Source organism: Setaria italica, chromosome VII, assembly GCF_000263155.2.
Source record: "Setaria italica strain Yugu1 chromosome VII, Setaria_italica_v2.0, whole genome shotgun sequence".
NCBI classification, from domain to species: domain Eukaryota; kingdom Viridiplantae; phylum Streptophyta; class Magnoliopsida; order Poales; family Poaceae; genus Setaria; species Setaria italica.
In genome coordinates this window covers 25,399,418-25,423,107 of record NC_028456.1, presented here as the reverse complement: position 1 = coordinate 25,423,107, position 23,690 = coordinate 25,399,418, and the positions used below count along the sequence as shown (strand labels likewise).

At 48.9% G+C, this 23,690-nt stretch overlaps 5 protein-coding genes across 6 annotated transcripts; 1 reads left to right on the top strand and 4 right to left on the bottom strand.

Annotated features, from left to right (window-relative positions):
* Positions 1-814: 814 nt before the first annotated feature.
* LOC101773589 lies at positions 815-2,627 on the bottom strand. Of its 2 annotated transcripts, none has more exons than XM_004976231.3 (3): positions 1,985-2,627; positions 1,506-1,584; positions 815-1,411 (listed from the first exon to the last, which is right to left on the bottom strand). In XM_004976231.3, exons 1-3 carry the CDS (start codon positions 2,190-2,192, stop codon positions 1,204-1,206), a joined length of 495 nt encoding a protein of 164 aa, XP_004976288.1. In that variant the 5' UTR covers positions 2,193-2,627; the 3' UTR covers positions 815-1,203. The 2 variants fall into 2 exon arrangements, with proteins under 2 accessions (XP_004976288.1, XP_004976287.1); XM_004976230.3 differs by having other exon boundaries at positions 1,503-1,584; positions 1,985-2,614.
* A 1,970-nt stretch (positions 2,628-4,597) lies between these two features.
* LOC101773181 (large ribosomal RNA subunit accumulation protein YCED homolog 2, chloroplastic) lies at positions 4,598-6,465 on the top strand. The gene is made up of 7 exons (XM_004976228.2): positions 4,598-4,873; positions 4,957-5,148; positions 5,286-5,375; positions 5,499-5,585; positions 5,707-5,787; positions 5,924-5,969; positions 6,066-6,465. Exons 1-7 carry the CDS (start codon positions 4,712-4,714, stop codon positions 6,152-6,154), a joined length of 747 nt encoding a protein of 248 aa, XP_004976285.1. The 5' UTR covers positions 4,598-4,711; the 3' UTR covers positions 6,155-6,465.
* Positions 6,466-6,467: 2 nt separating this feature from the next.
* LOC101783990 (probable metal-nicotianamine transporter YSL12) lies at positions 6,468-11,401 on the bottom strand. Its single transcript, XM_012847945.2, has 6 exons — positions 11,218-11,401; positions 10,953-11,137; positions 10,778-10,893; positions 8,373-8,507; positions 8,009-8,198; positions 6,468-7,884 (listed from the first exon to the last, which is right to left on the bottom strand). Exons 1-6 carry the CDS (start codon positions 11,399-11,401, stop codon positions 6,748-6,750), a joined length of 1,947 nt encoding a protein of 648 aa, XP_012703399.1. The 3' UTR covers positions 6,468-6,747.
* A 2,358-nt stretch (positions 11,402-13,759) lies between these two features.
* LOC101783592 (probable metal-nicotianamine transporter YSL11) lies at positions 13,760-19,343 on the bottom strand. Its single transcript, XM_012847946.3, has 6 exons — positions 18,860-19,343; positions 16,736-16,899; positions 16,549-16,646; positions 16,333-16,467; positions 15,913-16,102; positions 13,760-15,824 (listed from the first exon to the last, which is right to left on the bottom strand). Exons 1-6 carry the CDS (start codon positions 19,341-19,343, stop codon positions 14,718-14,720), a joined length of 2,178 nt encoding a protein of 725 aa, XP_012703400.2. The 3' UTR covers positions 13,760-14,717.
* Positions 19,344-20,444: 1,101 nt separating this feature from the next.
* LOC101772771 (probable metal-nicotianamine transporter YSL11) lies at positions 20,445-23,678 on the bottom strand. The gene is made up of 6 exons (XM_004976227.2): positions 23,128-23,678; positions 22,535-22,698; positions 22,329-22,426; positions 22,116-22,250; positions 21,779-21,968; positions 20,445-21,696 (listed from the first exon to the last, which is right to left on the bottom strand). The coding sequence occupies exons 1-6, from the start codon at positions 23,570-23,572 to the stop codon at positions 20,590-20,592; spliced, it is 2,139 nt and encodes a 712-aa protein (XP_004976284.1). The 5' UTR covers positions 23,573-23,678; the 3' UTR covers positions 20,445-20,589.
* Between the last annotated feature and the right edge of the window lie 12 nt (positions 23,679-23,690).

Genomic DNA, 23,690 nt, shown 5'->3' with positions numbered 1-23,690 from the left:
CGAACCAGGGAGCACTTTGCAATCCGGGATCTATTTGTAAATAATTTGGATGGTGATGCGTGTGAAGAAGTTCCTTATATAGTTGAGGATATGGGAGCAGAAAAAATTGTGATGCGTGTGATCAACAGTCAGCTCGTCCTAATTTAGATTAGAGATGCTGGAGATCCTAAAGAATTCTCATAAGCGCATGCCCATTCCTTAACCTTCAGGTTTGTCTATACCAAATTCCCTGAGTACAACTGAGCATTACAGCAACATGTGTTTCTGATTTGCAGTGCTCCGCACGAGCTAATTTCCACACACAGGTTAGAAGAAAGGAACTCTGCAGTTGTGTTTTCTGAATCTGTGAGGGTAGGCAGTTTTCAAAAATTATTCAGTTGCTGTGCTTATACTGGGACTCATTTTTCACATGTCACTCAATCAGTTGCAGCAATCTGTGAGGCCAGCTAACACAACTGTTCTATCTGAAACTCTGCTTACTGCCACGTTGATTCCCAACTTGGAATTCCTGAAAAAGCTACCATCACGGCTTACACAAACACAAGGACTTCGACTTGCAATGGCAGTGGACTCATGGCTTCCCCTGCACTAGCCGGCATGCACACTGGCCCTGATCCACGCGACTCGCCCTGGACCTTGGCCACGCGCCCGCACCCCACTGATGCCATGCGCTGCACCTCCTCTTACCTCGCTTGCCATGCCGCAGCAGCAACTCGGAGCAACCATGGTCGGTCACCGGCTCATCGCGGTGTTGGTACAGCAGTAGAGCACCAAACAGAGTCGCATTGCATGTCTGCTATCTTGTATACTCCGAATGAAATTCCAGCAACAAAATAAGTGAATTATTCCAGCTCCCCAACCAAGCAGTTTCAGCCTAAATTACACGAGCTAATTTCCCACACAAATTTTCAAATTCTGGTTAGAAAAAAGGCACTCTGTAGCTGTGTTTTCTCAATCTGTGAGGGTAGGCAGTTTTCAGGAATTTGTTCAGTTGCTGTGCTTGCACTGGGACTCATTTTTGAGATGTCATTCAATCAGTTGCAGCATTTTGTGAGACCAGCCAACAACAACTCCCTAGTTCTATTTGAAACTCTGCTTACTGCCACATTGATGCTCAACTCGGAATTCCTGAAAAAGCTACCATCACGAGTGGGCTCACGGCTTCCCCTGCACTGGCCGGCGTGAGGCGGCATGCACACCAGGTCAATCCATGCGGCTCACCCTGAATCTCGGCCACCCGCCCGTGCCCCACTGACGCCGTTCGCTGCACCTCCTCCTACCTCGCTTGCCATGCCGCAGCAGCAACTCGAAGCAGCCATGGTCGATCACCGGGCACCGGCTCATCGCCGGAGTTGGTACAGCAGTACAACACCAAACAGAGTCGCACTCCATGTTTGCTATCTCGCCTACCCTAGATGAAATTCCAGCAACAAAAAAAGTCAATTATTCCAATTCCCAGACCAAGCAGTTTCAGCCTAAATATAGAGGTATGGAGTAGCAACCACATGGTCACCGCAAGTTTACGATCGCCTGTGAGGAAGTCGATCTCCGACAAACGGTCCGAACCGACGCGTTGCCCCAGGCCTACATGCAACACAGGTCGTCATTTTATTTTTAAAATCACAAGAAAAATATATACAAACTTTTACATACAAAATTTATGACAAATATTTTGAATAAATTTATTCAGACGTACAGATTTGCAAATGAAACTTTTGTAGTAGCAAAATTTGCAAAAAAATTAAGAAAAGTTATTAAAAAAGTTTACGGAGAAAAAGTTATTAAAAAACTTTAACAAAATGTTTTCAACAAAAATTTGCAACCAAACTTACAAATATTTTGAAGTAAAGTTGTGCAACAAAAATTTTGAAGCAAACTCTAGGAAAAAATTGTGAAGAAAATATTTGAAGCAAAATTTAGGACAAAAACTAGGGGATAGGGAAAAAGGAAAAAAAAATCTGTTGCTCCAGATGAGCAGATTCACCGGCTCTCGCACAGGTTGGGCCGCTCCCGATGGGGAGCTCGCCCTTGTGCCGCTGGCTCCTGACGGGTAGCTTGGTGCTGTCGCCGCCGGCTCCCGACGGGGACCTTCCACGGGGAGCTCGCTCCTCGCGCAACTGACTCCCGACGGGAGCTCGCCGCTCGCCACGCTGTGCCACATGTTGCTGATCCGGAGCGGAGTCGACCCGCATGGCCGCGCTCTCCCATCCATCGGGCCGCCGCTCCAGTGGGGCTGACGGAGAGGGAGAAGAGAACGGGAGTTCTTTTTTGCTTGCTGAAGAGATAAAGGACCAGCGGGCACTACCATGTGCAGGTGGGTGGGCAGCTGGTGCCTGGTGATCAGATCGACCGTGTGGTCGAGACGTGACGGTCGAATTGAAATTTAGCTTTGTGCAACCATATCAGTCAGATCGCATGCCAAACAGCTACGGACCGTTGTCATGCTCAGGCTCCCGATGTGAAATCAAACCTCGCAGCTGCTCGCTCCGCTCCTCTCCGCTCGAAGGGAGGCAAACCGCTGGATGGAGGGTGAATGGGGATTGCGGATTCAGGTAGCGAGGATGGCGGCAGGCCGCCAACGGCGGCTGTTGCCGGACGGGACGACCCGATCCGAATTAGAGGGTTGTTTTGAAAAATATCAAGGTCTATTAGTAAATTTGGAGGTCCCGTGCAAATTACCGATTTCTTTTTTAAAATATTCGGTCGCGACTATTAATCGCGATCTAAATGAGAGGATTATATATTTATATGTGAATAATCGGATGGCGATTATCGCGATCCAAAACCGGGGTGTATTTTGCAAATATTGGCGGTCAGCCTCTGAGGCGCTGACGAGGTTGCGCCGCCACCGCCGTCCTCCGCAACCCCCGCGCCGCCACTGCGTTCCTCCGCGACCCCCGCGCCGCGCCGTCATACATCCCTTGACACGCCGCCAGCCCCAATCGAAATTCACGCGCCTAGCCGCCGCCATCTGACCCCCTCATGCGCCACCGCTAACGGCCCTGCCTCGTTGGGAGATGAGATGCTGCCCAAGGCCGGCGCGTCGAGAGCAAGCGACGCCTGGAGAACGTGATGGCGCATTGAAACCGGCGTAGCTCGACGAACGACGAGGCGGCGACCGGGCAATGCATTGTCGCGCGGTAAACTTAATCACTATTTCTGAAGCAAACTAAGCTGTCCTGATCACAAACCCCTACTGCAACAGATTGTCAGGTTTCATCCTTGGATGAGATGCTAGTATTTCGTTGGATACTTGGATAAAATGTTTCTCCTATGAACTACTCGCCAAGTGCAGGTTTGCAAATGTGAGTTTGGGCTGTAGATTTCAGAGGTCATGTGTAAAGACTAAAGAGGTTCAGAAGAAGTTCCTCAAATATTCAGAGTTGAGGATATAAGGCTATGTGAGAGCAATAAAATATGTGATGGGTCAATATTCAGATAGTAGTTTGGATTTAAGATGCCGGATTTACTAAAGAATTCTCATACGCAAATGCCATGCCTTCCTTTTGGTGCAAGCGAGAGTTTCAGTACCGAGTTACTGATGATCAGAATTCAGAAGATGTATGAAATTCAGGCAACCAAGTGAACTTTCAGGTTTGTCTGTGTCGAATTACCAGGGTACAAGAAGTGATGAACAAAAGATAACAAACGGTATCTCATGACAGCAACAGATGTCACAAACAAGCCGCATGCTCTAAGTGATTGACAATTGTAAGTGAAGACTGAAGAATGATATGGTGATAAATTCTTGCATATCATCCTCACACGATATCTTCAGTTCTGGCCTCTTTGTTGTTCAGATTTTGGTTTTGCTGGTCAGCCATGACTTGGTACAGCAGCAAACACAGTTACAGTCGACTCTGAAAATTTGAATCAAGAAATTCAATAGCAAATGAGGGTTGTACACAAAGTCAGCAGAAGGGATATTCCTTTTATGGTCAGCAGAGGATATGTTAGTGGTGATAGCTGAAATTTGTGTATAATGTCAGAGAAGATTTCGTGAAGATATTGACAGAACTCATCAGGTAAGGCTGTAAGAGTGATGCGTATATGAGCATAGAGCATTGTGCATAAGTGATTGCAGTAAGTACTCTTTGCACAGTGCAGAAAGACATGGCCGTGTGATAATTGTGAAGATTATAACTTAATTGAGAGACATGAAGAGGAGAAAGAAGAAAATGAGAAGGAAGAAGAAGGAAAAGATTAGCCTGAGAGTGTCCTGGAAAAGATGAAGCGGGTGTGTTGCACATTGTGGAGGTCTTCTGGAATCTTTTTGGTGGATGCTTATTAATAGGATTTGTGCTTAATTGTTTTCCATCTTCTCTCCCCCCAACTATCGTTCAACTACTGGCTAAACTTGTAATAACGGATGGTTGGGTGCAAAACTCTTTTTTTTTTGTTGAGAAGTTGGGTGTAAAACTCAAGCTGTAACAATTTGTACCTTTATAGAAAAATAATTTTGCCATGTATTATCATTGTTATATTTTTGACGCAAAAATGATATTTATGACGCCGTGTAGTTCAGTGCCTTACGTTACGTCTAGGAGTAAAGCCGTAAAACCAACATACTGATGAACCAGCGCCACATGTCACTGAGGCCACGGTGGAGCAAACGATAAGCTGATAAGCTAACAGTAGTATCTTCAGCTTCAGGCCTTGAGCGCCAGCGCAGCCTAGGCACAGCTCTGCTGAACTGCGAAGCCTGGAAATCATGGCGAGAGCTTGCAACCACGCGCTGAGGCTGCTGCCGAATCCGGCCACGACGCCGCTCCCAGGCAGCCGAAGCCGCGGCGCCCGATGCAGAAACCTCGCCGTTCACGCGCAGCTCTCGACTGAAGACGACGAGCCATTGAAGAAAGTGCAAATCACGCAGGTGCATAGCGTAGCGTCCATCCACGGCAGTTTGTTCGGATGATCCCGCCGCAGCTCATTCCGTGCTGCTTGACTCGATCCCAGGGCGTCCGAAGGAGCCGCCGGAGGGGAACCGGCGGCGCGCGGCAGAGCCTGGTCTCCGTGGGAACGGCACGCGGCGGAGGGGATCAGTGGAGCAGCGACTTCGACCTGACGATGCGGCAGCTGCACCTGGACGATCTTATCGAGGACGGGCAGAGGGACGCCGATGTGCTCGTGCACCTTGTAGTTCAGCAGGTAAATCGCCTTGGCTTATGGCGTGAGTGCTCTTTCTCTCCTGAAGCCTGCAGTGTCTGTGTCTGAAGAACATGATGTGAGGGAGGTCCAGCAGGTATGCAGACGAGGAACTGATATTTGTGCTGCCTGATTTTCAGCACACTCAGTTTGGGATGTCAATAAAAGGGCGAGTCCTGACATCGTTCAGAAAAAATTGCGATTCCTGCTCCTCGCCCTACTGCACAAACGTACTGTACTCTCACTTGAAATCTTCTTCGTTTTATGACACGATTTAAAATACTGCAATAACCCGGAGCAGCATTAGATCACATTATAGAACCGCTGACATGCTATTGCTCTGCACTCTGCAGATCGATGAGCAGTTCAATCTCACGGTTCTGTCGTCATCTAGAAGAGATCAGAGCGGGCTGCCTTATCTCGGCGATAGTGATCCGTCGGTATGAGTTCTGATTTCTGAAGCAGCACTACTCACATTTCTGTATTTGTTACTCAATTTCAGAAGCTGCATCCACACATCAGTATGAGGATATTGTTACAGCTTCTTTCATCCTTTAACAGGTCATCTATGTGAGACCGGGAGAGGAAGTTGATCTTGATTCGGTAATCCAAGAGACCGTACGATTAACGGCATCGGCTAAGGTGAAACAATGGCCCTAACAACAACCCTACAGCATGCCATGTTGATTAAGGATTACTACCTGCTATGTTACCCCTTTTCCTTTTGGAATGAAACTACCTGCTATGTTGCTGATTAGTATGTTTACATCATATGCAGAGCTCCTGTTCAGAGGCCTGCGAAAAGTCTACGGTCGTATGGCAAAGTAAGCGCTTGCTCAAATTAAGCGCACTTATTTTCAGTTGGTGATGCTGAAATTGTAGAGATCCTTGTCAATAATGTTTATCTTCAAAAATCACAGATGGTAGTAACCAGAGAAAGAAGATTTCCAGCCAAAGGTGGTCAAAACTCCTTGATCTAAAGAAAACCCTGGATAAAGCTCCTAAGTGAATTAGTACTGTGCATTACTGAATTACAGATGGAGCTTCATCCTGCAATGCTACATACAGTGCATTCCATATGCCGGGTACTACTGCCAAAATGATGCTGGAATTCAAGTTGAAAGTTGCAACCACTTGTTTCGATCAGAAGATAGATTGATGGTTTGTAACCTACTGGCTATCTGATCTGAATGGTATATCTGTGAAACTAAGATAGTCATTTGTAATGTAAAGAATAAACATCAATGGGTATGATTTGCCATTGACCGGTCATGTTCATAACTCAAATACAGGGTAACACAATTTACTGTACCCAGTTCAGATAATAAATGTGAAGATATCTAGTTTTCGTTGAAAGTTGAAACAAATACTTGTTGGCACAATCCTGTACTACAGTATCGTTTCCACTGCCAAGTGGTTCACCATAACAATTTTTCATTTACTGGCTTCACATTGCAGGGTATAATAGTTTCAGTCTTAATTAGAGCATGATACTCAATGCAGGGTAGTACTAGAACAGTTTCAGTCTTACTTGGAGCATGACAATGCAGAACAGAGTGTGTGCTGGTGGAAAGCAGGAAAGGTGGCTTCTTCCCCGAGTTTCTAAGACAATGTTCCAATGAAGTCATCCACTTTGTAATTAACACCTCTTGACAGAAACTTCATGCAGATCGGCGGCTTCACGTTGAAAAGCGACAGCACGGCCTGCGGCAGAGTCCACACCCCGTCGCCGCAGATCAATCCGGACGCGACGGCATAGCCAAACGCGTCCGCCTGCGCCTTGTCCACCCATTCCCACGCGAACAGTATCACGCTCCCCAGGAACATGTCGATGGCGAAGTAGGAGCCGATGTAGAACGGGATCCCCATCGCCATGGGGAGCGGTATGAGCCTCGCCACCTTCCTCGGCGCCAGGTCCTTGGCCATGTTGAGGGCGATGGCTCCGACGAAGAAGACGCAGCAGAGCGTGAGGCAGTGCTTCGGCAGCTTGGAGAAGCCGTCGACGCCGAGGATGGCCATGTTCCGGTACACGATGGCGTAGGGCGCCGGGTACGCGCTCCTTTCCGTGCCGACGCCGTCGAACGCGCGGTAGAAGAGCCAGAAGACGCTGGGCCCGACGACGCAGCCCATGGCGGTGCCGACCACCTGGCTGACGAACATGGACCGCGGCGAGGCCAGCGTCATGTAGCCGGTCTTGAAGTCCTGCATCAGGTCCGCCGCTGTGGACACGATGCTCATCATGATGCCGCACGCGGCGAGCCCCACCAGCACGCCGCTGTGGGGCTTGCCGGCCCACGCGCCGAAGACGAAGATGGCGAGCTTGCCGTACGTGGACGCGAGGGACCAGTCCGTGAGGCCCATCCCGTAGGCGTTGCAGAAGGCCAGCACGGGCGCCATCAGGTAGACCGCCAGGACGTGGTGCCACTTGAGCTGCGGGAAGATGAGGTGAGGCACGGCGATGATGGAGACGGCGGCGACGGCGACGTAGCCACCGATCGCCACCGGCGTCGGGATCTGGTCCTTGAGGAAGAACTCGGTCCTGCGAGCGTCGTCGAACGAGGGCGGCGTCTCGGGAGCGGCGCCGCTGCCGGAGATCGTTCTGTCGTCGCTGTTCACGGGGAGCGCGCCGAAGAATTTCCTCTTCTCGGTTGACGCTGCTATCGCGGCGACAGTGCACGTGAGCACCATGGCGAACTTGTAGAGGCCATCCCCTAGTATGATGGCAATGGCAATGAACACCTGCAACAGTTCAGATAGCCTAGCTTAAATCAGATTCGAACATCACCTTGAAGTCCTGTTTTCTTTAACATGATCAGGAATCAGGATATATTCAACAGATGATGACAAATAGGCACACTAGTACCCGATAGCCTTGCATTCCTTCGAGTGAACTGTCTGAAAGTTCAGCACCAAACCAGCTCCCTCTTTTCTCGGCTATCAGAGGCCACATGACTCCCCACGATAGGATTCCTCCGAGCAGGACTGAGATGTTCACAATGTGCGGGCAGATCATTCCTGCACCGATGTAGGTCGTCGAGAAATCAAAGTAAAACCTGACAAGACGAAGATAGTGTAGTAGTTCAGTTTCATGTGACAACTCCTTTATATCTAAAAAGGTTTCATGTGACAACTGAATCGAAGGAGCTGAATACAGGGGTAAGTCGCTGGTTTCGAAACAAAAAGAAACAAGGAAAACAGCGGCGTGTTTTCAGTGAATTTTCAGATACCGGTTCTGATAAGCTGTCAGGCCTAGTGCAGGGAACTGCCCGAATCCGCAGCCCTCCCCGGCCGTGTAGAACCACTGGAAGAAGCCCCAAAGGAAGCTGGCCACGGAGCACTTGATCAGTGTGCGCACTTGGCTCCTGCAATAAATTGTGATCGTTGAACGAAGCTGATGATGGCTGCAATAATCAGTCTAAGCATATGTCACCGTACTAGTACCTAGGGATGTTTGGTTACTTTTGGACTAAAATCTGGACTAATATGAGCACTTTAGGTGGACTAAAGTCCCAGACACCAGGACTAAAAGGTGACTAAAATCCTCTAGCCCACCATACCCCAGCTGAAATGGACTAAAATCTTTGGTTGACACTCCTTACTGCCCACCCCCCGCGCCCTCCCACCCCCGCCGCCAGTCTCCCCTTGAACGCCACCCATCCACCGCTCGCTCCCTCCCCCATGACGCCGCCCGCCCGCTGGCTCCTCCCCGATGCCGACGGCCGCGCCCTCCCACCCCTGCCACCAGTCTCCTCCTCGCTTGCTCCCTCTCGAATGCCGCCCGCCGCTCGCCACCTCCATTCCCGGTTCCGACCGCCACCACCGCTCGTTCCCTTCCCCCTACCGGATCCGCCACCCCCGAACCTCCACACGCCGGATCCACCAGTTCTGAACCTCCCCACGCCGAATCCGCCCCCTCCCTCTTGTCCCCACGCTGCCGGTCCCGGCACTCCCCACCACCGCACCCGGCCCTCCCCACCACCGCACCCATGGACAACTACCGGGAGTTCCTGTCTCAGGCGTCTTCATCCGCTACCCGAAGCTTCCGCACTCCCCCAGACGATGTGGACGAAGATGACTTCGGCCCTTTCGCCTCGCCGCTGGCCCCCTCCCTCTCCGCTCCCCGCCGCCACATGGAATACCTGGACCTCAACTCTGAGGCTGGCGTCTTCCCCAATCTCGGCTCGTACCAGGAGTTCCTATAGGGGGGAAGTTGGACTGGAGCATCATCTTCCTCCTCGGGCCCTTGGAGGCAGGGTGGGAGCACGTGGTGGCGGAGGGCATGGTGGCCGGTCCAGGTCCGCCTCATCCGGTGAAGGGAGAGTGGGCGGAGGACATGGAGGAGCCATCGCTACGCGTGGAGGCAGAGGGGGCTCAGGGGGGAGCCGTGGGGGAGGAAGATTGGGAGAAGGACGTGGTGCATCCTCCTCTGGAGACCACGGCTATGAGCATCCACTGGATGTTGACGCCGGTGATGAAGAAGAAGATGACGCCTCTGAAACATCCTCCCAGGTAATTGGCTTTGTATCCTGTAATTGGGTATGTATCCTTATGAATCCATGTGTGTATACTTGTGAAGCCAGTGAATGCTTGTGAATCAATAACACTATGATCATGTGAATCCATTTTGACCATGTCATGATATGATAGATGAAATTGTAGATGATTGCCTGTTAGGTCCATTTTAATTCTGTCATTCCATTTTTCTCCAGTAGATTGTCATTGCAATGCCTAGTGTGACACTTCATTTTCTATAATAGAATCTTCATGATAGGACCGATTGGTTCGAGGAAAACACACATATTTACTGTAAACTTGCTGTTGAGCAAATAAGGGCAGTGAATTGTTCTAATGGAACAATGTTATGTAAAAGTTATAATAACATGAGACAAGGTCTCTTTTAAGACTGGACTCAACCTTTCTGTTAGGCAACTGAAGAGATGGACACAATACAAGACTTTGTACTTGTTCTGGAATATGTTGAAAACTAGTATCGCTCTAGGCTGAAGACTTGATGGTAGTATCATAACATCTACAACATGGTGGAAAAGGGAGTTAAAGGTAACCGAATTACTTTTCTGTTATATGTAATGTACTGCTCTATGTCTTTCTTATTATTGTTATGTAACTGACCACTTGTTTGTGGTTTTCAGGAATGCAAGAAGTTCATGCATGTGCCTACATATGTTGGACAACTTATAGAGATGTTCGGAGGGGTTACAGTGGATGGACAAGCTTCTTGCATCCTAGGTTCTACACCTCAAGGCTTGGGTGATGAGGGGCTTGGGTGATGAGGAGGGTGAAGAACCAGATGAAGAAGGCTTCATAGCAAGTCCTTTGAGCAGTAACAGTCGCAAGAGAACAAGCAGTACTATAGACACAACCACAATTCCAAATAAGAAGAGCGAAAGTCCAATGATTAAGATGTTCTAGGGGCTTCTAGTTAAGTTACAAGTTTTTGGCTCTAGAGCACCAGTTTGGCGCCAGGGGCAGCAAAGGCAAAAGGGTAATCCTTCCACAACATTTAATGCCTTCAGTTCATTTTAGTTCAAGAACCAAATAGCACTTTAGTCCACCTTTAATCATGGATCCAATCATGGATCCATGGACTAAAAGGAACTAAACTGGGCCTTACTCGGCGCGTTCAGAGCCGTCTGGTGTATGGAAACCGTTGATCAGGTGCGCAGTAGCGGTGCCGCTCGGATACGTGAGCTTGTAGTCAACAATCATCACCTGAAGTAAAATCAGTCGCTTTCTCAGATTCAGATCCGATCAGTGATCCAAGAAAACATTTGCATCGGAAGATTAGCTACTAATAGATTCAAAGCCACCTTCCTCAGGGGAACGAGAGCGAAGAGACCGACGAAGCTGACGAGGAAGAGGAACCCGATCATCCAGCTCAGCCTGGGCTCCTTCACGTTATCCGCGTTGTTTTCTTCAGCTGCCTGGGCGGCGATCGTCTCGCTCATGCCAAACAGGTAGCTCCCAAATCCACCTGATCCCAGCGTACAAAGGCGGAAAGTGAAAGCCAAAATTTAAGCTTTGATCCGAGCAGAGCTGGCGGTGTATCGTTACCGCTGAAGGCGATGCCGTAGGCGGCGACGACGCATGTCTGCACGACGGTATTCTCCTGGCGCGTGAACGGCCGCCTGCCGGGGTTCTTGACTGGCGCCGTCCAGACGCGGAGGAAGAAGAAGCCGAGGAGGCCGGCGGAGACGTTGAGCGAGGGGATGATGCCCGTGGTGAGGCTGAGCTTCATGACGATGAGGCTGAACACGACGGCCAGGAGGAGGCTCACCGCCAGGGCCCGGGGCGTCACCTGCTCCCGCCACGACGGCACGGGCTCCGACTCGAACACCCACTCGATCGAGTCCGTGACCTCGCAGCCGCCGCCCGCCGCCTCCGCGCCCCTCCCCTCGTCGCCGTCGTCCGCCTCCATGTCCGTGCCCGGCTTCTTCTGCGGCTTGCTGCTCCTCTGCCTCACCTCGCCCCGGTCCACGTCGCCGCCGGTACCGGCGGCGTCACCGTGCGCCGGCTCGTAGGCGGACGCCATGGCTTCGCGAGTTCCACTCTGCTAAGAGCTGATTGATCTTCAGTAACTAGTACGTCAGCCTCTTCCTGCAACGCACTAGACGGCCGCCAACATATATGCTGGAGCCTCGGAGCAAACAACCCAGGAGCCTGGAAATGGCTAGCTGCAGCAAGGAAGACATACGTTCTTGTCCTTCCATGGGCGCATCGCGGCTGTCGCTGACACCTTTCGTGCGTAATTACAGGAATCCTGACAGCTGAAGCCTGAAGCTTTGATAATTGTCAGCCGGCCGCAGCATCCAGTAGTTTCGGCGAGCTATGCATCGTGAAACGCGGACCATAGCTACGTGAAGACAAATGCTGCAACTCTTGGTCTCGCAAGAAGCAACAAAGCAGCTGAGGAACCGAGACGCCGGGGCGAGGATTACAGCGAGGTTGTTTTCATCAGCTCGTTCATTTGCTGTAGCTGCAGAGTGCAGACTGGGATCCGTTCAGGCTGAACTGTCAATTGAACCAAACAAAAGCCCAGCCTTGTCGGTGAAGCACACAACTCCAACTCCAAAAAAAAAAAGAACCCAACCACACACTGGGCTCGTCGCAATTTGGGCGGCGCCACCTTGCGCGGGTACGTAAGCGGACGCCATGGCTTCGCGATTTCCACTCTGCTACGATCGAAACCTATGCGCGTATCTTCAGTCACCAGAACGTCAGCGATCACCGATCAGTCTCCTTCGACCTTCCTGCAAGACGGCCACCAACATATATGCACTGGAGCCTCGGAGCGATCCAGTTCGCGTGGGGGTGTGGTGCGCCCGGCTGATGGCGATTTGGCGGTGCGCCCGTGGCTCGGCTCTTGCTATGCTAGTTTGGCAGGACTGAACGCTTGAAATGGCAAGTTTTCCATTCGCAACAACGAAATCTTTGCATCTCCGTGCCGGCGAAGCGGTTAGACGGCGCCTTCCGGCAGATGGCGCGGCACTGGAGCTGAAATGGCGCGTCAGTGATACCGGCACTGCGGACGCGGCAGCAGAGCACAAGCTTATCGACGAGAACACGGGCGTTGATGGAGGGGCTGGGCAGGCGGCAGTTGTTCAGGACCCTGAACGGATCAGTATTGCCCACCCGTGATCCAGCGAGAAGGCTCAAAAACAGACATCTTGGATGATCGGCGACCTTTCCTGGATCGCAGCGAGGACGGTAGGAAAAGTCACGCCTGTCTTCGTGAAAAGAGTAGTGCTTCGCCAGAATTCAGAAATAGTGACAGACATCATGATTCAGAATCCTGTGCCGGACATACTTCGGCAGTTCTAACTGCAATGCCTGCAACTGAACTTGCATCCGATCTAATGAGGAATCTTTACAGCAACTGTTCGGACTGTAAGGCGGATATGCACAGGATGTGTAAATCCAAGTAGCCAACTATCTTAAGATGGAATTGCTGCGGCCATTTGATAATCTCACAAAACAGCATTGGAGAAAAAAGTCAATGTAGCAATTTTGGTCTAGACAAATGTCTGCAACTTCGAGTGAAGCAAATTAAGATTCTGATTGAATGCAAGAGCACAAGTCTGCACTGCTATACATAGGGCACCAGGGAGTGCCCCCACCATCGCGACCCGCCGCCGCCGGTCATCGCTGGCACGACAGCACCGGAGGTCACACCTCGTCCAAGCACGCATCATAGATCAAAGCAGCGCGGCGGATCGGCGAGGCGCAGGCGCGCGCGTACCTCGGCTCGGATGAAGCGAATCGCGCGCGGTCCTCGGCGCCGGGGCGGAGGAGTGGATAGCCGGTGCTAGGGTTTGAAGAGGGGGAGGGCATGGATGGCTCGGGCCAGGTCGTCGGCGGCGGCGATCGCCAATATGAAGGAGGGGTATGTCTGTAAATAGTAAGGGGTAGAACGCAAAATATTGGATCGATATTTTACATAAAACCCCCTAATTTGGATCGCGACTATTAATCTCGATCCAAAATAAGGTTTTTTTTAAAATACTGAATCTATATTTTACATTAAACCCCCTAATTTGGATCGTGACTATTAATCGCGATCCAAATTAGGGTTTTTTTTAAAATACCGGATCGCAAATTGGGGGTTCCTTGCAAACTCCACGCCGGCCGACGAGCCCGCGCTGCCAGCGGCGGGTGCCGTGATGCATCCCGCGCCGCCGCACCGTCAACAGAGCGCACTCAGCCGCGGCTCTGGATCTGATACTGTAGGACGCGCGCGCCCCTTCTTCAGGCACCAAACCGCCGGTGGCCGCCCTACGCGCCGCAGCGGCGATGTCTTCTGGCTCGGCGACCAACACCGGCGAATCTCCGGACCCCTTCCGGACTCCACCTCTCGCATTCAGGCTATGTCCGCTTCGCCGTACTGTCCGCTCCCGGATTTGGTGCCTGACTGCCTGCAATGGCAGTTTCGAAGAAGAGATGCGCGGAAGCAGTGGCGATGGGCGATGGGAAGGGGAGGGGGCGAACCTGCGGGACGCGGTGGTTTTCGGGAAGCACGAGCTCGACAGGAACGAGGTAAGCTTGCATTCTGCATCTCGTTTCAAGCGTCAGGCATTCATCCTCCGATTCCATACCTGAACCTGATGGACGTTCCTGTGTAAGTGTTCCTTCAGATGTCCGAATTTTATCGCATTCGACCATACATAAAGATTCTGGCTTAGCAAGAGAGATTTTGAAATCTTGCTTCACAAGAGATAATCTGGACCATGAAATTCAATTCTAGAGTTAGCAACCAGACAATTGCAGCACTAAGCAAATCAGACTTCTCTTATCTGCTTGATTACTAAAACAAAATATGACTGCTGCCCCATGACACTCTTAATTTACATAACTAGAATTATTTAACCACCTCTAATATGGAAGGAAGATAATTCTATTCTATCAAACTAGCTAGCAGCCAATCAGACAACTTCTCTTATCTGCTTGATTACAAAAACAAAATATGACTCTGCCCCATGACACTCTCTTACATAACTATAATTATTTAACCACCTCTACTATGGAAGGAAGCTAATTCTATTCTACCAAACTAGAAGTCACTCCTTCGCAAGGAAGGAGTCCACTTTGGCATTCACAGACCTCGACAAAAACTTCATGCAAATGGGAGGTTTCACATTTGCAAGAGAAAGAACAGCCTCTGGCAGTGCCCAGAGCCCGTCACCGCACATGAAACCGGATGCAACTGCTGGTCCCAATGAGTCTGCTTCAGCTTTGTTCTTCCATTCCCATATGAATAGTATCACGCAGCCCAAGAACATATCAATAGTGAAGTATGCTCCGACGTAGAAAGGAATTGCTACTGCCATGGGGATGGGGATGAACTTCGCCACCTTCTTCGGCATCAGGTCCTTGATCAAATTGATGGCGAAGGATGCAGCAAAGAAAATGTAGCATAGTGTGAGGCAGTGCTTTGGAAGGGACAAGCCATCCACGCCCATAATCGCCATGTTACGGTACATAATGGTGTAAGGTGCTGGGTAAGCGCTATTGCTTGCTCCAATATCAAATGACTTGTAAAACAGCCAGAAGACACAGGGTGCAATAACACAGCCCATGGCTGTGCCTATCACTTGGCTGATGAACATTGACCTTGGCGAGGCCAGAGTCAGGTACCCAGTCTTGAAGTCTTGCATCAGATCAGCAGCTGTTCCCACGATGCTCATCATCACACCGCATGCAGCTAATCCCACAAGTACACCACCATGCGAAGCACCAGCCCACGCACCAAAGCTAAAGATTGCAAGCTTACCATAGGCGCTAGCGAAGGACCAATTTGTTAGGCCACATCCATAGGCATTGCAGAAGGCTAGTGCAGGTGCAAGGATATATGCAGCCAAAATATGGTACCACTTGAGCTGTGGGATAATGAGAGGGAGACAACCTATCGTTATAGCTGCCAGAACGACATAGCCTCCAAATGCAACTGTCTTGGGAATTTGATCCTTCACGAATAGCTCAAGACGACGCTTGTCATCAAATGACTCAGTTTCAGTGGTAGTGACAGGGGTGCCATCGTGAGACACAGGAAGTGTGTTTGTATTTCTGTTTCTGTACCTTGATACAAAGGCTTCTATCATGCGACCAAGTACCTTCAAGATATTGTACAGGCCGTCTCCAAGAATTACTGCTACGGTTATAAACACCTGCAGTGTTGCGTCGTCAGTTCTGGGTAATACATTTGGTTGCGGAAAGCAAAAGGTTGCATGCTAGTAGGACCAGATTATAGTTTACCCTGTAACCCTGCAGTCCATGTAGACTATTATCTGGTAGAGTCTCAGGGTACCAACTTCCTTTCTTTGTGCTGATCAATGGCCACATTACTCCCCACGAGATGATGCCTCCAAGGAGAAGAGACACATTTACGATATATGGGCAGATCATTCCAACACCAATATAAGTCGGTGAGAAATCAAAAAAGAACCTGGAAAATGCTAACCGAGTTAAGAACAAGGACGATGACTAATCATACAGGAGAGAATGATCATAGAATTGAGAATGGCCAGCAGACAACTCAGCTAAAGGGATTAGTTGATGCATCTGAAGACAGCACGCATTAGTCCATGACTGCGTGATAATCACTCTATAAATAAGTTGGGAGCTACTCTTTCTGGCATTGGAATTACTTATTGTTGAGGACACATTTATGCTGACCTGTTTTTATAAGCTTCAAGACCGAGTGTTGGGAAGGAGCCGAATCCGCAGTGATCCCCGGCTGTGTAGAACCACTGGAAGAATGCCCATAGGAAACTAAGTGAGAAATACTTGCCCAACGTCCGAACTTGCTTCCTGAAATAGAATATGAATCTTATCAACAACAATGTTTGATTTTTTTAGCAATGACAGGCTATCAGAGTTCATGTTGCCTACTTTGCACGCTCGGAACCATGGGGTGCGTGGAATCCATTGATGAGGTAAGCGGTCGCAGTGCCACTTGGGTAAGTTAGTTTGTAATCCACAATCATAACCTGAAAACAAGTATTCCTGTTGATAATCACAGAAAGTTTGTTTTTGCAAAATGTCACTGGAGAATAGAGTGGGAAAGTGAATCATGTACCTTTCTCAGAGGCACCAGAGCAAAAAGGCCAACAAAACTGACGAGGAACATAAACCCTATCATCCATCCAAGGTGGGGTTCCTTGATATTCTGAGCATCATTTGCCTCTGTTGCTTTGTTAGCAATAGTTCCGCTCATACCAAACAGATAACTGCTAAACCCGCCTGTTCAATTAGAATGTGTGAATCGTAACTATATGATATGATTATATTGTTTCAGTATCTCACCATGCTAAAGTACCACAAAATAAATTGTAGGAATCATCATGCAATGTCAAATCTAAATGTATTTTCTGTGTCAGTATAGCATCCATAATCTTCTTCCGGGATTTTATCCCAAAATACACGCATGGTCCTTGTTCCAGGGAACAATGCCTTGCCTAGTCAGAGTTAATTTCTAAAATTTCCATGTTTATCGATATTTCAAGTGGTTCCGTTAGATTTGTTGTGGATTGGGTGGTCGAAAAGAAGACAAGCAAACAAGCATAGGTTGTGTTTCTGTAGTGTGCCCTACGGAATTGTACAAAGTCAGGGATCATTTTGGGGTGCTAGCATAGGCAACACAGGACTGATAACAGGGGTAGGGGGTGTGGCGAACTGGTTTTCTAAAGCTTTGAAGATCCAGCCAAAGAAGGTGAGGGCTCTTTTCATTCATTCACATGGTTCGACCCATCCCAATAAATCGTGGCGTGTTCAAATGATGATTTCTTCTACGCAAGACATGGGGCCCTCCCTCTAAGCCTAATTTTGCCAGAAGTCGCAAGTTTGAACACTGTTTCCCCCGCACGATATTCCTCTTCCTTTTCCTGCCAAACCCATGTTGTCTTCAATGAAGCTGCTGATTCCTGCGTAGCATTAAAGACAATTGTTCCTTTGGTCTCCCTCCACCCCCTTCATTTGTACGCATATCACCACATGCACACGATTTTGCATTTTTACTACACAACAGTCAGATAATTTTTTGCGATAGTCAATCCAGTGTCCATTGTATCTGTACTGTTATTGTTTTATGAGCTCTTGGACTAGCGATTTTATGACCTGTTATCCCTTCACCCTTTTCCTTTCTTTTTTCCGTTCTGGTAGTTGTTATTGATTCCATGTATACTCGCCTATCTAAACAAGCTAGGGTGCTTGACAGGGAGTGTGAGGTGCCGAGATGGGAGCACTAGAGAACGTGATGTCGGTATGAATTCTCGTTCAGCCTCAGGCAGTAACATCTTTCACTTTGGTCAGCATCTAATAATTCATGTGTGTTTTTGGTGATGATTTTATTTGAGAAGCCTTCACCGGAGATGTTTGCAGTAAAAATGGCGACAGTGCATGTTTTGATTGTTTCAATCAAAATGGTGACGGTGCATGTTATCTGTGAGTCGGCAATTATGCTTTGTTCAGTGACTTCTATGTTCTTGATCTGATGTTATTTTTGTTTATGTTGATTCCATTTTACTTGGATTTAACTCCTAGTATAGGGTTCTCTGTATGTTTATGTAAATTGAGGCTTCTTTTGCTTCAAGTTGGTGGCATTCTGCAGTTGCAAATCCTTTCACATGGTGTTCAATTTTCTCAATTTATTCATTGCTGGTTTGATTTGGTTGGGCAGACCAAGAACTGTATGCATGCTAGTCATCTCAAAACTGGAGGACAAGCCAACTCCATCATGCAAATTGCAAACAGATGTTGCTATAGAGCTGGAGACTGAAATGATAATGAGGAAATCAACTGGAACATATTTTGACAGATCGCCTGAAATGCTGCAAAAGAACCAACCATGCACTAATCTTCTGTAGTTTGACTATTTACTTTCTGATGAATATTGTTAACACGATCAGATCCACCCTTAGGAACAGATCCAATTGACTAGGAGTTAGTTAGTTAGATAACTATTGGCTCACGATCGACGTGTCTTGTACACTGTATAGATCCTGCCCTGGAGGGCTAATAGAATTTTGTTGCGTTGGCTTCCAAATCATCTTCAAACATATATAAAGTTATGAATATCGAATACCATTCTACCATAGATTTAATATGGATATAGTCTGGAATTGAAAAGTAATTAACGAGAGCCGGGAAATGCACAACGAACTCGAAACAAACGAAAGGGAAGCGCTGGGGTCTGGTCTTTTACCGGTGAAGGTGATGCCGTAGGCGGAGACGACGCAGGTCTGGATCATGGTGTTCTCCTGGCGCGTGAAGGGCTGCCTGAGCAGGCCCATGCCCTCGATGGCCTTGGTCCAGACGCGGACGAGGAAGTAGCTGAGGAGGCTGGCGCAGACGTTGAGCGAGGGGTTGATGCCCGTGGTGAGGTCGATCTTCATGAGGATGACGTTGAACACGACGGCGAGGAGGGACCCCACCACGAAGGCGCGCACCGTCAGCTGCTCCCGCCACGACGGCACGGGGAGGTCCGCGAACGCCTCCTCCACCGACGGCGGCGCGGGCTCCTGCTTGCCCGCCCTGCTCCTGACGATCCCGTCGTCGGCCAGCTCGCCCGTCTGGCCGCCGGTGTAGCGGCGGCGGAGCTGGGTGCTGGTGCCTTGTTCCAGGGCGTCGGCGCTGTCGTGGACGGCTGAGCCGCCGGAGGCGCTGGCGGTGGCGGTGGCCGGCGCCATGCCGTCTCAGTGCGCGTCACTTGGGCTGATGCTTGTGGCACTTGGCACTGGCAGTAGGGAACTAGGGATCGCTGGCGTGCGTTTGATATGATCTGGTGGCGGGGACAGATGTCAGTGTCGCTGGGGGCAGGGAGATTCTGGTCAAGATTCGAGATTCATGCGTGCTTCTAGGATCAGATGTTTGCCGGTCGAGATTCATGCATGCTTTCCGTTTCCCAGATGCATTGCTGTTCTAATTTTAGGGGTGGTTGAACAACTGAATGGGGGTTGAATCGGCTCGCTCATCTGGTTAGTTTTCAGCCATCCCCATGTTTGGTTCAATCCAACGCATAGAATCCGGGCACTCTAGTTTCTAGGAGATTCTTGTTGCCTACCAGAGGCCACGTTGTTCCCAGAAGAGGATGCCTTCACAATATGCAGCATTGTCAAGAGTACTAATTAGCATCACGGAGATCAGACATTGTCAAACAATGACAAGCAATTCTGCAACAGCCACCAACACTGCAAAGACACAGAAAGAAGTAGAATGCAGGCATACTGGCTGCCTATCTTTTATCACTGTCACACTTGCCAAGGTTTTGCGATTTTGGAGTGTACTAGTACTTTCGTTTCTCCGAAACCACTTCTATCCTTTGTCCTTTACTTATAAAAACTAAATATATATTTAAAAGTTTGCAGTCTGTTCTTACTTGATGAGCGTCCATTTCTGCCTTTTGTTAGACCCAGTGAAAAAACAGCCCATCACAGCCCCCAAAGGTACCGCCACCGATGGGCAGGCAGCGGCGAGGGCAATTTCAAGCAAGAGATGCCCTGAAGCTGAGTCTGTCCTCCGGTTACGTAACTGAACCTACCTGATGGCTGTTCCTGTTTAAGACTCGGCCCCCAAACTCTCATTTATTATAACGAAGTCTGAATTCTATAAGATTAGACCCTCTACCAAGAGACCTGGCTTAGCCAAAAAAGAAAATTTGCAATCTTGCTTCTCGTGATTATTTATCAACTGTATCTGAGCAAAAGAAAAGGTTCAGTATAAACAGAAATCTGGAGATAATCTCGACCATGATAAATTCATTTCAGAGAGAGCAACCAGACAAGCAGCACTAAACAACTCAGACAGCTTCTCCAATTGTGCTTGATTACTAAAAAAACGACCACTGCCCAATGAGACTAATAAATTTACATGACTAGAATTATTTAACCGCTTCAACTACGAAACAAAAAAAAAATTACTCTATCTAACCATCATCTAGTTCCCAAGGAAGGAGTCCACCTTGGCATTCACAGACCTTGACAAGAACTTCATGCAAATGGGAGGATTCACATTGGCAAGAGAAAGAACAGCCTGGGGCAGTGCCCACAGCCCATCACCGCACATCAAGCCCGACGCAACTGCTGGTCCGAACGATGTGGCTTCAGCTTTGTTCTTCCATTCCCAAAAGAAGAGTATCACACTGCCCAAGAACATATCAATTGCGAAGTACGGGCCAAGGTAGAAAGGAATTGCTGCTGCCATGGGGATGGGGATGAACTTCGCAACCTTCTCTGGCACTTGATCCTTGATCAAATTGATGGCAAAGGAAATGGCGAAGAAAATGTAGCACAGTGTGAGGCAGTGCTTTGGAAGCAAGGACAAGCCATCCACGCCAAGGATCGCCATATTACGATACATGATGGTGTAAGGTGCTGGATAAGCGCCATCACTTGCACCAATGTCAAAGGACTTGTAAAACAACCAGAAGACACAGGGTGCAATAACACAGCCCATGGCTGTGCCTATCACTTGGCTGATGAACATTGACCTTGGCGAGGCCAGAGTAAGGTACCCCGTCTTGAAGTCTTGCATCAGATCAGAGGCTGTTCCCACAATGCTCATCATGACACCACATGCAGCTAATCCTACAAGCACACCACCATGCGAAGCACCTGCCCACGCACCAATGATAAAAATAGCAAGCTTACCGTAGGTGCTGGCGAGGGACCAATCTGTTAGGCCACATCCATAGGCATTGCAGAAGGCCAGTATAGGTGCAAGGATGTATGCAGCCAAAATATGGTACCACTTGAGCTGTGGGATAATGAGAGGGAGGCAACCAATAGTTATAGCTGCCAGAACGACATAGCCTCCAAGTGCAACTACCTTGGGAATTTGATCCTTCAAGAATAGCTCAACGCGACGCTTGTCATCAAATGACTCGGTTTCAATCGTAGGGATAGGGGTGCCATCATCGGATACCGGAAGAGTGTTTGCATTTTTATTCTTGTACACTGATATGATTGCACATACTGAGCGGATAAATACTTTCAAGAAGTTGTACAGGCCATCACCAAGAATTACTGCTATGGTTATAAACACCTGCAGTGTTACACTGTCAGTTCTATGTGTGTAGTTGTGAAAAGCAAAAGTTTGCATGATAATACGACCAATTACAATTTACCTTATAACCATTAAGTCCATGTAGACTACTATCCGGAAGAGATTCAGAGTACCAGCTTCCTTTCTTTGTGCTGATCAGTGGCCACATTACTCCCCACGAGATGATGCCTCCAAGAAGAAGAGACACATTTACGATATATGGGCATATCATTCCAACACCAACATAAGTAGCTGAGAAATCAAAATAGAACCTAGAAAACAGGAGAACATTATCATAAGATCAAATAACCAGCAGACAACTACTAAGCTAGAGATATTAATAATATTGCATGCATTAGTCAATAACCGTGTGGCAATTTAGCACTGTTAATGTGAGACCAGTGTGTAGTGGTACTAACTTGTTTTTGTAAGCTTCAAGGCCGAGTGTTGGGAAGGAGCTGAATCCGCAGTCATCCCCAGCTGTGTAGAACCACTGGAAGAAGGCCCATAGGAAACTGAGTGAGAAGTACTTGCCCAATGTTCGAACTTGCTTCCTGAAATAGGTTATTGGTATTATCAGTAAACACATATTGATTTCACAATCACTGGCCAGCTGAGTTCATGTTGCCTACTTTGCAAGCTCGGCACCCTCGGGTGTGTGGAATCCATTGATGAGGTATGCGGTCGCAGTTCCACTAGGGTAAGTCAGTTTGTAATCCACAATCATAATCTGAAAACATTTATTTCAGACTCTCAGTTGATAAAACAATAGAAGTTTGTTTGAACATATAATTGCCCCTCAAGATTCGAGAACTAGAATGGGAAAGGAAGCATCTACCTTTCTCAGAGGAACCAGAGCGAAAAGGCCGACAAAACTGACGAGGAACATAAACCCTATCATCCATCCTAGGTGAGGGTCCTTGATATTCAGAGCATCATTGGCCTCTGTTGCCTGTTTAGCAATAGTGCTACTCATACCGAATAGGTAGCTGCCAAACCCACCTGCTCAATTGAAATTTGTGAATTACAAATCAAGAGATTTCATGTTATTTTACTATCTTGCCATTCTGAAAGTAAAGAAAAGTTGTAGGGATCATCATCAGGCAATGTAAATCTAAAGTGTTAGCAGGGAATAGTGTCTTGCCCACACTCACAATTAATTTCTGAACTCTGAAATATCCACCAGGTTTATTGATAGCTGAAGACTGTTTGGTGAAAAGTTGTTTTCTGATAAATACAATTTGTGAGTACTATCGTGCCATAGATCTAATCTAGATTTAGTCTAAGCTAAGAGCCAAAAATAAACAAGAGTGCGCCTTTCCACTGGTGATGCACCAAAATCGTTGTTCCTTCTTAGAAATCTTACAAGCAAGACAGCACAGAAAGAGAAATTAATGACCGCAAGCGCTTTGGTTTGGGCTTTTTAATTACCACTGAAGGCGATGCCATAGGCGGAGACGACGCAGGTCTGGATGACGGTGTTCTCCTGGCGCGTGAAGGGCTGCTTGAGCAGGCCCATGCTCTCGATTGCCTTTGTCCAGAGGCTGACGAGGAAGTAGCTGAGTAGGCTGGCGGAGACGTTGAGCGAGGGGATGATGCCGGTGGTGAGGTTGAGCTTCATGACGATGACGCTGAACAGGACGGAGAGGAGGGCCCCCACCACGAAGGCGCGCACCGTCAGCTGCTCCCGCCACGACGGCACGGGCTTGCCCGCGAACGCCTGCTCCACCGAGACCGTCTCCTCCTCGGCATTGCCGGCCCCGCCGCCGCCGCCGCCGCCGCCGTGGCGGCGGCGGAGAAGGTTGGAGCCCAGCTCCATGGAGTCGGCGGCGTCATTGGCGGCTGAGCCGCCGGGAGCGCTGGCCGGCGTCGCCATGGTGACCTCTCTCTGTTCGTGACTTGGTAGATTGTTGGGACTTGGGAGCCGGCGTATTTATTGGAAGCCAGTTGGTAGAATCCTGAACGATATGGTCTGGTGGGCTGCCGGGGCTGGC

What these genes read in the sequence shown, in the direction of transcription:
- LOC101773589 (XM_004976230.3), bottom strand. Translation starts at nt 2,192, where the DNA reads ATGCGGGTCGACTCCGCTCCGGATCAGCAACATGTGGCACAGCGTGGC. An exon ending in CCCAACCTGTGCGAGAGCCG is followed by an intron (nt 1,585 to 1,984) that starts GTGAATCTGCTC and finishes TGTTGCATGTAG; the next exon opens with GCCTGGGGCAACGCGTCGGT. An exon ending in AAACTTGCGGTGACCATGTG is followed by an intron (nt 1,412 to 1,502) that starts GTTGCTACTCCA and finishes AATTTCATCTAG; the next exon opens with GGTAGGCGAGATAGCAAACA.
- LOC101773181 (XM_004976228.2), top strand. Translation starts at nt 4,712, where the DNA reads ATGGCGAGAGCTTGCAACCACGCGCTGAGGCTGCTGCCGAATCCGGCC. An exon ending in TGCACCTTGTAGTTCAGCAG is followed by an intron (nt 5,149 to 5,285) that starts GTAAATCGCCTT and finishes CCTGATTTTCAG; the next exon opens with CACACTCAGTTTGGGATGTC. An exon ending in GATTAACGGCATCGGCTAAG is followed by an intron (nt 5,788 to 5,923) that starts GTGAAACAATGG and finishes CATCATATGCAG; the next exon opens with AGCTCCTGTTCAGAGGCCTG.
- LOC101783990 (XM_012847945.2), bottom strand. Translation starts at nt 11,401, where the DNA reads ATGAAGCTCAGCCTCACCACGGGCATCATCCCCTCGCTCAACGTCTCC. An exon ending in CTACGGCATCGCCTTCAGCG is followed by an intron (nt 11,138 to 11,217) that starts GTAACGATACAC and finishes CGCTGGGATCAG; the next exon opens with GTGGATTTGGGAGCTACCTG. An exon ending in CTGACAGCTTATCAGAACCG is followed by an intron (nt 8,199 to 8,372) that starts GTATCTGAAAAT and finishes TCGTCTTGTCAG; the next exon opens with GTTTTACTTTGATTTCTCGA.
- LOC101783592 (XM_012847946.3), bottom strand. Translation starts at nt 19,343, where the DNA reads ATGGCGCCGGCCACCGCCACCGCCAGCGCCTCCGGCGGCTCAGCCGTC. An exon ending in CTACGGCATCACCTTCACCG is followed by an intron (nt 16,900 to 18,859) that starts GTAAAAGACCAG and finishes CTAATTGAACAG; the next exon opens with GCGGGTTTAGCAGTTATCTG. An exon ending in ATGGACTGCAGGGTTACAGG is followed by an intron (nt 15,825 to 15,912) that starts GTAAACTATAAT and finishes GCAACACTGCAG; the next exon opens with GTGTTTATAACCGTAGCAGT.
- LOC101772771 (XM_004976227.2), bottom strand. Translation starts at nt 23,572, where the DNA reads ATGGCGACGCCGGCCAGCGCTCCCGGCGGCTCAGCCGCCAATGACGCC. An exon ending in CTATGGCATCGCCTTCAGTG is followed by an intron (nt 22,699 to 23,127) that starts GTAATTAAAAAG and finishes TCAATTGAGCAG; the next exon opens with GTGGGTTTGGCAGCTACCTA. An exon ending in ATGGACTTAATGGTTATAAG is followed by an intron (nt 21,697 to 21,778) that starts GTAAATTGTAAT and finishes GTAACACTGCAG; the next exon opens with GTGTTTATAACCATAGCAGT.